This window comes from Sus scrofa, chromosome 6 (genome assembly GCF_054392235.1).
Source record: "Sus scrofa isolate SSC_HxYL_T2T_F1_AM1 chromosome 6, Sscrofa_HxYL_maternal_Yorkshire_Landrace_v2.0, whole genome shotgun sequence".
NCBI classification, from domain to species: Eukaryota; Metazoa; Chordata; class Mammalia; order Artiodactyla; family Suidae; genus Sus; species Sus scrofa.
The window spans coordinates 21,695,677-21,710,089 of record NC_139388.1 but is presented as its reverse complement, the minus strand read 5'-3'; the positions used below and the strand labels follow the sequence as shown (position 1 = coordinate 21,710,089).

At 39.5% G+C, this 14,413-nt stretch overlaps 1 protein-coding gene across 29 annotated transcripts in view; it reads left to right on the top strand.

Annotated features, from left to right (window-relative positions):
* CNOT1 (CCR4-NOT transcription complex subunit 1) overlaps nucleotides 1-14,413 on the top strand; it is a 102,052-nt gene that overhangs the window by 46,273 nt on the left and 41,366 nt on the right. For all 29 annotated transcript variants that reach the window (XR_014805605.1, XR_014805601.1, XR_014805603.1 and 26 more), the window contains exons 9-16: nucleotides 1,021-1,147; nucleotides 1,301-1,411; nucleotides 2,990-3,160; nucleotides 3,579-3,706; nucleotides 6,805-7,045; nucleotides 8,957-9,076; nucleotides 9,797-9,919; nucleotides 10,090-10,241. Coding sequence is in view for 21 of the 29 variants with exons in the window: in XM_084959754.1 (XP_084815880.1) it covers nucleotides 1,021-1,147; nucleotides 1,301-1,411; nucleotides 2,990-3,160; nucleotides 3,579-3,706; nucleotides 6,805-7,045; nucleotides 8,957-9,076; nucleotides 9,797-9,919; nucleotides 10,090-10,241 (1,173 nt within the window). In the remaining 8 variants the exon portion in view is untranslated. The remainder of the gene's footprint in view (nucleotides 1-1,020; nucleotides 1,148-1,300; nucleotides 1,412-2,989; nucleotides 3,161-3,578; nucleotides 3,707-6,804; nucleotides 7,046-8,956; nucleotides 9,077-9,796; nucleotides 9,920-10,089; nucleotides 10,242-14,413) is intronic.

Genomic DNA, 14,413 nt, shown 5'->3' with positions numbered 1-14,413 from the left:
TAAGGGCATTAATGTGCTTTGCTTTGACTTTAAGTGTAACATTTAATGTTTTAAAACTCATACAAACTCCATTTCCTTATGTTTATTTCTTGTGTGTATATGTGCCTGCCATAAATCTTTGATTGATACAAAATGAAAAAGTTAGAATATATTTTCAAGGCTTTGTACATATCAGAATAACCCTTGTTATCAGTATTTTAAATTTGATTTATACTGAAGATTGAGGAGTTTTTTTGTTTGTTTGTTTGTTTTTTGCTGCAGCTTGCAGCAGCTTGATGTAGAATATTAGTTGCCAGATCCAGGAACTGAACCTGGGTCACAGAGGTGAAAACTCCCAAGTCCTAACCACTACACCACCAGGGAACTCCCTGAGAAGGATAATTTTGTGTCTTTTGGTGACACACTGTTTTGTTTTGTTTTTGTCTTTTTAAGGCTGCACCCATGGCGCATGGAGGTTCCCAGGCTAGGGCTTGAGTCGGAACTATAGCTACCAGCCAGCGCCACAACAATGTGGGATCTGAGCTGCACCTGCCACCTGTACCACAGCTCCTGGCAACATCGGATCCCTAACCCACTGAGTGAGGCCAGGGCTTGAACCCGCGTCCTCGTGGAAACTAGTCAGATTCGTTTCTGCTCAGCCATGACGGGAACTCCTTGTGATACACTCTTACCTCACGTTTTCTTCCACTGATTTTTTAGACTTTCCCCATTTTCTTAGGTAGCTGGTTTCTGCATTTCTAGCTATGGAAAAGTATCAAGAAATGAAGCTTATTACTCTTTTTTAGTAAAACTCTAGTAACTTCACTTATGGGCTCTTTTATATCCCCCGCCTTTTTAAATTTAATTAATTTGTTTGGCTGCTCCCTTGGCATGCATGTTTTCCGGTCCAGGGACCAAACCTGCACTACAGCAGTGACAGCACCAGACCCTTAACCCACTGAGTCACCAGGGAACTCCTATATTAGCATTGCTTAACCTTGGCTTGAGAGTAGCATTTTTCTGAAGTTGTTTCTTTTTTAGCATTGAAGAATGTCGCAATATAATCATGCAATTTGGTGTTCGGGAGGTCACAGCTGCCCAGGTTGCAAGGGTTTTGGGAATGATGGCTCGTACTCATTCAGGATTAACAGATGGAATTCCATTACAGGTAAGTGTAGAAATTGGCTATTTTACAAGGTGAATTAAATGTCCTGCCTTCTTTGTTTTATTTGTTAAATTACAGCGGGATTGATTGTTCTACCACCCAGAGCTGAACACATTAAGTAGTTGGGTTTGTTTAATTCAGAGTTTACTTCTACAGAGTATCTCTGCTCCTGGCAGTGGGATCTGGAGTGATGGAAAAGATAAAAGTGATGGAGCACAGGCACATACATGGAATGTAGAAGTCTTGATTGATGTTCTCAAAGAACTGGTGAGTACATGTAATGTTTTATATTCATGATGTTGGTTTAATATAGTCCCCCTAAAGAAGATTTTAATGAGCAAAATGCCTAGCTGAATGAGAGCTGCAGTGTTTTGTCATTTCTGACTTCATTGGCTTAAAAAATAATGATGTGTTTGGGATAATTATACTGGGGAAATAGTACACAAACTCTAGTTTTGTTAATAATAAATTGTTAATGTGCAGTTCTGGGTAGCGCTGTTGATACACTTTGGTAGGTTGTTAGTATGTGATTTTCTGGGAAGGGGTGAGTTTGTTACAAAATAATGATAGCATGAGGAATTACTAGGAAAGGAAAGCTTCTGAATGTCTTTTGGAAGGTACAGCAAAAACCCTGCTTACCTTGTTTATGGTGAATAGGGATAAAAAATCCATACTTACCTTACTACTTCCATTTCTGGAATACCCACAAACTAAATAACTGGCCCCTAGACAGAGTGCCTGTGCTAAAATGTTGAAATGGTAGATAAAATATAAAAGGGTGAATGTCCTACTTACTAAAAGAGAGTGATGAAATGCTATAGTTGGATTCCTTTTTTGTCTTTCTGGGGCCACTTCCTTGGCATATGAAGGTGCCCAGGCTAGGAGTCCAGTTGCATCTACAACTGCCGGCCTATGCCACAGCTATAGCAACTTAGGATCCGAGCTGTGTCTGTGACCTACAACGCAGCTCACAGCAATGTGGAATTCCTTAACCCATTAAGTGAGGCCAGGGATTGAACCTGCATCCTCATGGATACTAAGTGGGTTTGTTATCACTGAGCCACTGTGGGAACTCCTGTAGTCAGATTCTTAATCCATTGTGCCACAGCAGGAACTCTTCATAGAAATTTTTCAATGAAATTTTCAGTCATTTTGACATAAAGAATCTTGACCACTTTTGCTAATGCATGCATTGGGATGCTTTATCTTTGCCACTGTTCCAAAGTAGTAGAATATTTACGTAAAGTTAAGAAACATCAGTGTTATTTGCCATATTGGGATGGGAGTTTTTATTGGACTAAAATAGAGGAAGAGAGAGTTCCTTTTTACACACTGAAGTATTCAGAAGTATGTCTTGAACTGAAAGGTTGGAGTAACTTGCTTAGTGGAGCTAGTTTATTTTGAAAAGTAAGAATTTACCTTCTAGTTTCTTTCGAAATTCCAGAAAGATTGAGTTGATTTTAAGTTTGTAGTTAGAATATATTTATTGAACTTCAGATTTAGTCTGGTTCTTTGGATAAAGCAGTTAAAATATATACACCTTTTTTTTTTTTTTTTTTTGGTCTTTTAGGGCTGTACCCAGGGCATATGGAGGTTCCCAGGCTAGGGGTCCAATTGGAGCTGTAGCTGCTGGCCAATGCCACAGCAAAGTTGGATCCGAGCCTCATCTGCAACCTACACCACAGCTCAGGGCAATGCCGGATCCTTAACCCATTGACCAAGGCCAGGGATCGAACTTGGGCCCTCGTGGATGTTAGTCGGGTTCATTAACCACTAAGCCATGACGGGAACTCCAAAATATGTACACTTTTATTCATTAAACTTTGAAATGCTTTTATTTTTTAGAACCCGAGTTTGAATTTCAAGGAAGTAACTTATGAATTGGACCATCCTGGATTTCAAATTCGTGACAGTAAGGGACTTCATAATGTGGTGTATGGCATTCAGAGGGGTCTAGGTATGGAAGTGTTCCCTGTAGACCTCATATACAGACCTTGGAAACATGCCGAAGGCCAGGTAAGTCAATGGTGGTGTTTAGTTATAGAAGAGGAACAAAATAATGGCTTATGTAATGTTCTTGATCACAGATTAAAATACTCTTTTAAAGTAGAATTTGTTTTGCATAGCTCAGAAAAGCAGAGACTCATAAATTTTGAAGGAACATTATCATAGTTTAGTACTAGTCAGACTTAGCTGAATTGGAGCAATCAAACTTTCCCCAATAGTTTAATGGTGTTTGTCTCCAAGGCCACCTCATCACACATCTTTCATTTGTCTGAATTATCTGTAGTTTTGAAAAATCAAATAATTGATATTTGAAAGGGAAATTTCATTCTGATAACCTCAAGATTGAGATTAGCCTAGTGAAAATATTTCAGATCTTTATAGCATTCATAGTCATTTATTGTGGTAAGGATGTTTTCTCTCGTTCCAGCTCTCCTTCATTCAGCATTCCCTTATAAACCCAGAGATCTTCTGTTTTGCCGACTATCCCTGTCATACTGTTGCCACTGATATCCTGAAAGCACCACCAGAGGATGACAATCGAGAAATTGCCACATGGTAAACACTCATCTAGCTTTTCTTGAAAGGGTCACTTTACTCTTTTAAAATGTAAAATTAATAGTGAGCAACTACACAATTAAAAGCTGTACATGAAACAGTGTTTATAGTAAGCTTACTTATTTTAAATTTTTAGAGTGGATAAAAATATAATTTTAGTCCTTATCACTAGATAAATCTTGTAATGTTTGTCATAAAATTGTTGCCAGAAAATACACTATTTTCTGAAGCTATCAAATGTTGTAAAGAGGTTTGCACTTGTCCTTTAGTGTTAGATTCCCTCTCTTTTCTTTGTAGATTTGTTTGCATGCTTTCTTTTTTAAGTGGCTCAAAATGGTCAACCCATCAAATCTCACGCTTTTAGCTAAATTATCTGGTTTCTCTGAGTTTCAGTTCCAAATTTCTGAGGGAGAATATGACTCTGGCTCATAGGTTTCTCCTGGAACTCAAGTCACTCCCCTCTGGGGATGTGAGGTGAGAATGGTGAAAGTACCTCTCTCACTGTTAGAATACATACATGGCTTCAGGAGGGGGCACGGGTTAGATTGGTCCCCAAAAGAATCTACTTTATAATGTTTTTTCCATTTTTTTCTCAAATGTACTCGCCTGGGATGCTTTCCCGTTATGGAACAGATTGTCTTTTGGGGGTGGAATGAAGGCTGTGGGTTTTAGTTTTAAGGCAGTATAAAGTCCTTAAGGTATTGCCAGATTTTCTAAAACAAAAGATGGTAAACTTTTCCTGTAAAGGATTTGTTAACTTTGGGCTTTGCAGGCCAGATGGTCTCTGCAGCAAGTATTTAACTCAGTATAAATATGGGTGTGGCTCTTTTCCAATCAAAACCTTATTTACAAAATTATGCTGTGGGTGGGCTTGGCCTGTGGATGTAATTTGCTGGTCCCTGTTCCGGAAGATTGACCTAAGCAGTGGTTTGTTCTAAAGCATCTCCTTTCTCCAGGTGCTAGTCAACATTGGATCAGCAGGGGTTTTTTTGTTTTTTTGTTTTTTTTTTTTTTAAATCCCCTGTTAAGTCTGCATCTAAATGTTTGGCAGTATTTCTTCATTTTTATTTTAATAAGTAAAGGGCTCTTTCCATTTTATAAAACTGAAATAACATGCATATTTAACAATTCCTTAATATATGTTAGCTGTATATTCAGATTTCCCCAGTTGTCTCAAAAAAATATCTTAATACTTTGTATGGGAGTTCCCGTTGTGGCACAGCAGAAACGAATCCAGCTAGTATCCATGAGGATGTATGTTTGATCCCTGGCCTTGCTCGGTGGGTTGGGTATCTGGTTTTGCTGTGAGCTTCAGTGTAGGTTGCAGACAAGGCTAGAATCCCAAGTTGCTGTGGCTGTGGTGTAGGCCAGCAGCTGTAGCTCAATTCGACCACTTGCCAGGAACTTTCATATGCCGTGGGTGTGGCTCTCAAAAACAACAAAAAACCCCCTTTCTATGATTAAGAGTCTGGACAAGGTCAACATAGGTTTCTTTTATTCTGTAAGTCTTCCTATTCACTCTTTTTTAAAAAAATAAAATTCTTGCCACTGATTTAATGAGGCAATATGATCTTTTATCCTCTAGTCTACCCCATGAAATGAGTTATCTGTTTCCTCATGGTGATCTCTATCCCCATAGTTTTTATGAACTAAAGGTAGAGTAAGATCTTAAGGCTTGATTGAAGTAAACCACATTCAGCCTCTTGAGGGAGGAATAATTCGTAGTGGGTGTTGTAGACTTCTGAACTTGTGTGACATCGGGGGGCACCTAAGGTATAACTTAGTGTTAAAAAGTGTTAAGTGTTAAAAAGTGTTAAGTGTTCAGGCTCTATTTTGTGTAGAATTTTTCTCATATAAATTATGTCTATGTTTGTATTGGATTTTTGAGTATTTCTTTTTCTAATTCTTTTTTTTTGCTTTTTTAGACTGCACTTTTGGCATATGGAAGTTCCCAGGCTATGGGTTGAATCATAGTTGCAGCTGCTGGCTGGCCTAGTCACACCACAGCAAGCCAGATCTGAGCCATGTCTGTGACCTACACCATAGCTCACAGCAATGCTGGATCCTTAACCCACTGAGCGAGGCCAGGGATTGAACCTCCGTCCTAGTTCACTGGATACTAGTTGGGTTCATTACTGCTGAGCCATGACGTAAACTCTGGATTTTTGACTGTATTCTCTGATATTATTTGCTTTTATTTTTCACACTAATCGCAAAAGTGTTTTTGTTGTTGTTGTTTGTCTTTTTGCCTTTTCTAGGGCCGGTCCCGAGGCATATGGAAGTTCCCAGGCCAGGGGTCTAATCGGATCTGTAGCCACCGGCCTACACCACAACCACAGCAACACGGGATCTGAGCTGCGACTGCGACCTGCACTATAGCTCACGCCAATGCCGGATCCCCAACCCACTGAGCAAGGCCAGGGATCAAACCTGCAACTTCATGGTTCCTAGTCAGATTCGTTAACCACTGCGCCACAACAGGAACTCCAATCACAAAAGTTTTTGATGATAACTTTTTGGTTAGGAGGTCTGTGGTTATGCAGATGGTTAGTCATGTCTGCTCTCCTTTATCACTTATTCTCTGTTAATTTGGAATGCCTTTGAATTTAGTTTGAAAGCAACCAGCATTATATATTTGAGATGAATGCAACCAATTTAAATATTTTTCAAAGTTTAAATGACTACAACTTGGTTTCATCTTGATAGCTGGTATCACCTATTTGGAAAATGAATTTTAACATCTTTTTTTTTTTTTTTTTTTTTTTTTTTTTTTGTCTTTTTGTCTTTTTTGTTGTTGTTGTTGCTATTTCTTGGGCCGCTCCCGCAGCATATGGAGGTTCCCAGGCTAGGGGTTGAATCGGAGCTGTAGCCACCGGCCTACGCCAGAGCCACAGCAACTCGGGATCCGAGCCGCATCTGCAACCTACACCACAGCTCACGGCAACACCGGATCGTTAACCCACTGAGCAAGGGCAGGGACCGAACCCGCAACCTCATGGTTCCTAGTCGGATTCGTTAACCACTGCGCCACGGGAACTCCTGGAAAATGAATTCTAAAGATGCTCATTGATAGAGAATCTTACTTCCATTCTTGTTAGGAAGAGCTTGGATTTGATTGAATCTCTTCTGAGGCTCGCAGAGGTGGGGCAATATGAGCAAGTCAAACAGCTCTTCAGCTTCCCTATCAAACACTGTCCAGACATGCTGGTATTGGCCTTACTACAAATAAACACCTCCTGGCACACCTTACGCCATGAACTCATCTCCACTCTGATGCCAATTTTCCTTGGAAACCACCCTAACTCAGCTATAATTTTGCACTATGCATGGCATGGGCAGGTAAGACATTACCATTTCTTTGTGTTAATAATTGAATTTTGCGGGGGGGGTGCTCACAGGTGTGGCATGTGGAAGTTCCCATGCTGAGGATTGAACCTGTGCTGGCCTGTGCAACTGCTGCGACAATGCTGGATCCTTAACCCCCTGTGCCACAAGGGAATTTTCCTAATAATTGACATTCTTTTGAGGATGTTCGACTAGAGAAATTGTTGGTCTTGGAATTCTGACACCTGAAAAAGTCACACTTCATAAAATTAATTTTATTGTTTAGCATCATGTGGGTATTAAAGTGTAAAACTTCAAAGAGCAAGGAGCCAAGACAGTTAAAACAGTAGTATAAAAGCTCTGTATTGCTAGGGTAGAGTATCCTTTTTAGCAATAAAGTGCTTACTCCACATAGACCCAGAAGGTCCTCATTTCACTTTTTACAGTAAATGAGAGATCACAAATCAATTTAAATCCAGCATTTAAATTTTATTTTGGTTTCTATTGAAATCTTTCAAGACCTTGAGCTCTGTCCACCCCATTTTGTAGAAATGTATTAGATGAATAAAGCCTCCATTTCATTTTTTTATTTATTTTTTGGGGGGAGGGAGTGGCCACACCTGCAGCATATGGAAGAAAGTTCCCAGGCTTCAGGTTATATTGGAGCTGCAGCTGCTGGCCTATACCACAGTCACAGCAACCTGGGATCTGAGACACATTTGGGACCTACACCGAAGCTGGTGGCAATACGGGATGCTTAACCCTCTGAGTGAGGCCAGGGATCAAACCCACATCCTCATGGATATGAGCTGGGCTCTTTACCCACAGAGCCATAGTGTAAACTCCAGCCTACATTAGAAATAAAGATACATGGGCAAGCTTTAAGAAAAGAAAAAGCAGTTATCTTCCCCCTTTACATTCCCCCTGAGTCATTCGTGCTGTGGTTTATTAGAAGCAAGTACTTTTTAAAAAAATCTGATAAGGGAGTTCCCTGGTGACCTAGTAGTTAAGGATTCGATGTTGTCATTGCTGTGACTCAAGGTCAAAAAAAAAAAACTCTGTTAAGACTTTGTAAATGAAAAACACTAGCCTTGGTTCCATGCCTTTCAGTCAGACCACCTCCATTTCTAGAGACTCAAATGATTTGATAGAGTTCACAGAATGTTTATTAAACATTTAATCAGCTTGCGCCTAGACATTTTTAGGCTTTTCTCACCATATCTTTAAGGGAGAAAGGGCAGAGTGAGGGACTTGCATCCCTACTCCTGGTTAGATACTTGTTGCACTTTGACTTTGTCACTCTAGGACAGTTCCTGGAAAGGGATATAGACAGTGATAATGATTGTCTTGCCATTTCTTCTGTGAGAAACATTTCTCTAAATTACCATCCAATTGCAAGCCTTTAGGTGAGTCCTTAAAGTCAGGATGTTTTCTCATTAAAAAATAATTACAAAAATATGAGCATTATCATTTGTGAAAATATAGTATGTACAAACTGCAGTCCCTAGAAATACTAATAAAATACTACCCTGTGCAACATGAGAATGATTATCTTAAACAATTTTGTTTTTATAGGTCAGTAATTTGTAATTTAAGGGATTATATAAACTTGATGCACCCTCATATTCTCATCATATTTTGGTTTTGAAAATGTATAAATCGACTTTTATAGGACAGATAAAATTTGTTGTATGTGACTGTATGATCTAAGGTTTCAGAGGTAGGCTTCATTTGGAAGTTGTGGAAATAACTGCTTTCCCACAGGGGGGAGAAAAAGGTCACCCTGGTCAGTGCTTGAGACTGGAGTTTTGTTGTCTGCACTGATTTGCCTCAGTTTTAAATAAATACAGGTAAAATCAGCATTTGTGACAGCCTATCAAAATGGTTAGTAGTATTGCCATTTCTCCCTCCTTTCTCTTTGCTTAGGGACAGTCTCCCTCAATCCGCCAACTTATCATGCATGCAATGGCAGAATGGTACATGCGAGGGGAGCAGTATGACCAGGCCAAATTGTCTCGAATACTTGATGTGGCCCAGGACTTGAAGGTGAGCTTGGAGGAACAGATTAGCACTTTTTATTGATTTAAAAAAAAATAACAGTTTAATGTCAAATAGATGCCTTCAGAGTAATTCACATGTAACTATAGCTAGAATGATTGAGGTTTAGAATTTTGCCTTGTAGGTGGAAAGATTGGAAGAAGAGTGCTTTTAGAGATGAGAAAAATGTTTTCACTTATGTTTCTCTGAATTTTGTGTGATCTTCTGTGATAGTTGCAAAGTTATTTTAAAGCAAGTGATAATTAGAGAACGTGGTTCACTTTCAGCCCTTTTGCAAATTTCATTAGCATTAACAAGGTCTGTTGATAAATGGTCTGATTCTTTGTGTCTTTGATCACTAAGTACATAGAACTGATGTCATAATTATACTTTGAGCAAGCCCAAGTTTAGATTTTTTAAGATGGGTAAAGCTAATTTTTAAAAAATTATGGTTTGTGTCTTGCTTGCTTGGTGTAGTTATTCGAAAAAGCACAGGGTAGAGTTTATTTTGAAAGTAAAGTCATTGTTTGTCTTTGAAATGTGAATTTTAAGGAGGGACAAGTGTTACTCTTGATTTTCACTAAGCTGTTTAAAAAAATTGTGACCAAGAAAATGTAGACAATATGTTCTATTTAGACTCATTTGTGAGAATAAAAACTGGAAACGGAAAAAAGGACAGAGAGAAAGTTACTCAGTTGACTTGTAGTTTCTAATGTTCTTTTTCTTTAGGCCTTGTCAATGCTGCTAAATGGTACTCCATTTGCCTTTGTTATTGACCTTGCTGCACTTGCTTCACGTCGTGAATACCTCAAACTTGACAAGTGGCTCACAGATAAGATTCGAGAGCATGGAGTAAGCAAGATTTGTCCATTTTTTACTGCTTTTAATTTTTGATGGTCAAAATAGCTGATGAAAATGGCAGTGAGAATGTTACTGTATTCTGGATTTCACTCATGGTGCTTATTAGTCTTTACTCTGAAAACAGTGATGCATTTCAGATATGCTGACTTTATCTTTTTCAGGAGCCTTTTATCCAGGCTTGTATGACTTTTTTAAAGAGACGGTGTCCTTCCATTTTGGGTGGACTTGCCCCAGAGAAAGATCAGCCCAAAAGTGCTCAACTTCCTCCAGAAACTCTAGCAACAATGTTGGCCTGTTTACAAGCTTGTGCAGGGTAAGAAGAACATGCTTGAAAATGACTATTTAATATTGGAATTAGATTATATGGATAATTGTCGATTTGGGGATGAGGGATTCAGTGATTATAAGTGACAGCAGCTAATGAAATCTGGTGGTCTTTAAATCCAAAGTACTATACTACTTAAAATATATATGAGGGAGTGTCTGCTCTGGCGCAGTAGGATCGGCCACATCTCTGCAGTGCTGGAACATAGGCTCAAGTCCCCTGCCTGCCACTGTGGGTTAAGGATTCGGCATTGCTGCAGCTGCAGTGTAGGTCACAGCTATGGCATAGGTTGCAGCTGTGGCGTAGGTCACATCTGTGGCTTGGATCTGATCCCTGGTGCCTGGCCTGGGAACTCCATAGGACAGCCAAAAAAGAAAAAAATTTATATGAGATCCATTTCAGTTATATTTTTTGGCTGTAGTGTACAGTGGCTTGATGTGGGATCTTAATTCCCAGATCACTGGTTGAACTCAGACCGCAGTGCTGAAAATGCCAATTCCTAACCACTAGACCACCAGGAAACTCAGAGTTAAATTTTTTTGTGTATGTGAGATAGGGTCCTAGATGGATAATTTTTGCATATGAATCTTCATTTGTCCGAGCACTGTTTGTTGAAAAGACTGGTCTTTCCCTTTGGAGTTCACTTCTAAAAAATCGTTTGCCAGTAATTAATGTATGAGTTTATTTGTGGAACCTTAGTTCTATTCTGTTGACTTGTATGTCTGTCCTTTTACCAGTACCACACTGTCTTGATTAGAAGTGCTGAGAATAGACAGCCTTGCCTTGTTCCTGGTTTAGGAGGAAAGTATCCAGTGTTTTACCATTAGGTTTGATTCTAGCCATGGGTTTTTTACAGGTATTTTTCAGATTGAGGGGGTTTCTTAACTTTCTAGTTAATTTGGTGTTTATCATGAAAGCATCCTGTAGATGTTTGTGTCAGCATCTGTCGAGATGACCATGTGGTTTTCTGTTATTACATTGATGTGATATGTGGTGTTAATAATTGATAATTGGATGTTTAAAAAAACTTCGCCTTCTTGGGATGAATCTCACCTGTTCTTTGTGTACACTTCCTTTTTATTTATTTTTTCAAATTTTTTTGTCTTTTTGCCTTTTCCAGGGCTGCTCTTGAGTCATATGGAGGTTCCCAGGCTAGGGGTCTAATCCGAGCTGTAGCCGCTGACCTTCTCCAGAGCCATAGCAACGCAGGATCTGAGCCTTGTCTGCAACCTACACCACAGCTCACGGCAACGCCGGATCCTTAACCCACTGAGCAAGGCCAGGGACTGAGCCCGCAACCACGTGGTTCCTAGTTGGATTCATTAACCACTGAGCCACAACGGGAACTCCCTACACTTCCTTTTTGTATGTTGCTAAATTCAGTTTGTTTGTATTTCGTGAGCATTTTTGTGTCTGTATTTCTAAAAGATATTACTCTGTAGTTCTCTTATGTTCTCTGTCTTTTTTTTTCTTTTTTTTTCTTTTTAGGGCTGTACCTGCAGCATATGGAAGTTCCCAGGCTAGGGGTCTAATTGGAGTTACAGCTGCCAGCCTACACCATAGCCACAGCAATGCCGGATCCTAACCCACTCACTGGGCAGGGCCAGGGATCAAGCCCACATCCTCAGGGGTATGAGTTGGATTCGTTTCCAGTGTGCTGCGACAGGAACTCCCTCTTTTTCTGGTTTTGATAGCAGGATAATAATGGCTTCATGTGAGTTGCAAAAGCATTCTTTCTCTCCAATTTTTATGGGGAGGATTGATGTCAGTTCTTTAAATGTTCCATAGAATTCAGTGAAGCCCTCTGGTCTTGGGCTTTTTCTTTTGGGTAGTTGTTGGTAACTAATTCATTATCTCTACTTGTTAGAGTTGTCAGATTTTTTTCTTTCTTCTAGAGTCATATTCAGTAGTTTGCATCTTTCTAGGAATCTGTCCATTTCTTCTAGTCTGTTCACTTTGTTGGCATACAGTTGTTTTATACTATATGCTTATAATTGTTCTCATTTCTGTAATGTTGGTAGTAATTTCTTCTCTTTTAATGTCTGGTTTTAGTAGTTTGAGTCTTTGCTTGTGTGCCCTGCCCCCCTTGGGATTATTAGTATCAGTATTAATACTGACTTTGGAGTATTTAATGTATTTGCATTTAATATAATTACTGCTAAGGTAGGATTTATCCATTCTCTTGTGCTGTTAGTTTTTCTTTATGTCTCATGTCTATTTTACACTTGGATTCTTCCATACTGCCTCCTTTTTCTGGCTAAATCCAGTAATTGTTCTTCCTGAAGGACAGTTTCTGTTGATAGCATTTTATTCCTGTGTATGGGCTATGCCTTTCTTGGGGGTGGGGGTGCGGGGTGTATATGTGTGTGCGCTTATGCATGCGTTCAGTGATTTGTGGTTGAAAACTGGAAAGTTTAAATAATGTGGAATTTCTGGAAATCAGATTTTCCCTCTTCAGGGCTTTTTTGTTACTACGTTTTTCTGAGTGAATTCTATAGTGTCTGTATTCTTTGTCATATTTGGCCACTGAAAGCTCTGTGTGGGTAAGCCTTGTGGTCAGCTAAGATGGGAGGTTTTCTTAAACTCTGGAATCAGTAACCTATGCTTTGGTTCTGTATGCAAGTTGAGGCATACCTTGAAGCCAGTCTCTTGACAGCTTCACCTTAGTATTCACTTCCTTCATCCACAGAGCCTTAAGGTTGGCTTGAGGTGCAAACTTGGGTCTTTTGAGGAATTTCATGGGAATGGCACAGCATTAGATGTTAGCACAGCCCTACACACTCCTCAGACCTGTCTAGATTCCTGGGAAAAATGTGGGAATGTTTCCAAGCTCCACTCATGGGAATCTTATTCCCTTAAGTTTTCCTTTTAAATTTTTTGATTAGTCTGTTGTTTGCTCAGACTGTTACACCTTGTGCAACCAGGAAGTTAAAACAATTACCCTTAAATGTTTTCTACAAATACCTTACGTGGAAAAGGTTTGCCTTGGGTTAGCTCTTAGGTCCAATAAAGACTACCTTGCAGTTGTGATTTCACAGGACTCCTCAGATAGGGGAAATAATGACATTTCTCTGAGAATGAAGCTTTGCAGATTTTTCAGCCCAGTTCTGAGCCCTCTCCTTTGTTGGCTGTCAGGCTTCTGATTTTCACTGTGGTTGTGGGCTATTAGTTTTCAGTCCTGCTGTGCAGCTGGAGGGGAGTAAAGATGCCATAAAGCTCGTTGCTGTTGTTGTAAACATCTAATCATCTTTCTGGAATCAAAATTCTCTTGATTGTTGTGCAGGCTTTTGGTTAATTTCTAGAGTTCTGGAAAAGTTGATTACTGTAATTTTTGCAAGTTGCTTTTCTGTGGAGAGAATATTTGGAAGTACTGTTTTTACTTAGGCCCTATGTATTTTTTTGTAAGTTCTGAAGCATAATAAAATGAATACCTGTGATTCTACTGTGCAACTTAAATAACATGATCAGTCTTTTTGAAGTTACCTTTGTTTTCCAATCCTGTTTCCTTAACTCTCCTCCTGTGTAGGGCTTGAGTTTTATTTTGCCCTTCCCTGCTTTTAAAAAAATTTCCCATGTGTATCTCTCTCTTTTTTTTTTTGCTTTTTAGGGCCGCACTCACAGCATATGGAGGTTTCCTGGACAGGGTTGAGTTGGAACCACAGTTGCCAGCCTTTGCCACAGCCACAGCAATGCAGGATCCTAGCTGCGTCTGTGATCTATACCACAGCTCATGGCAGTACCAGATCTTTAACCCACTGAGCAAGGTCAGGGATCGAACCCGCAACCTCATGGTTCCTAGTTGGATCTGTTTCCACTGTAACATGATGGGAACCCCCCCATGTGTATCTCTAAACCAGTGGTTCTTGACCTGGGATGATCTTGCTCCCTTGAAGTCATTTGACACTATTTCTGATTTTAATAATCTTAGAAAAATGATAGCTAGTGGATAAAACCCAGGGATGCTCTTATCTTAACAAGGCATAGGGAGAGCCCGTTACAACAGTGCTAATAGTGTGACAGTTGAGAAACCCTGCTCTGTAAGTTCTAAATGTTCTAAGATTGTAAGTTTTAAAGTGTGACCCTCATGTTTATACATTTTAATTCATTTGGAATGTTGAAAATATTCAGTATTCTCTTGGAAATTTAAGTGCATATAACAA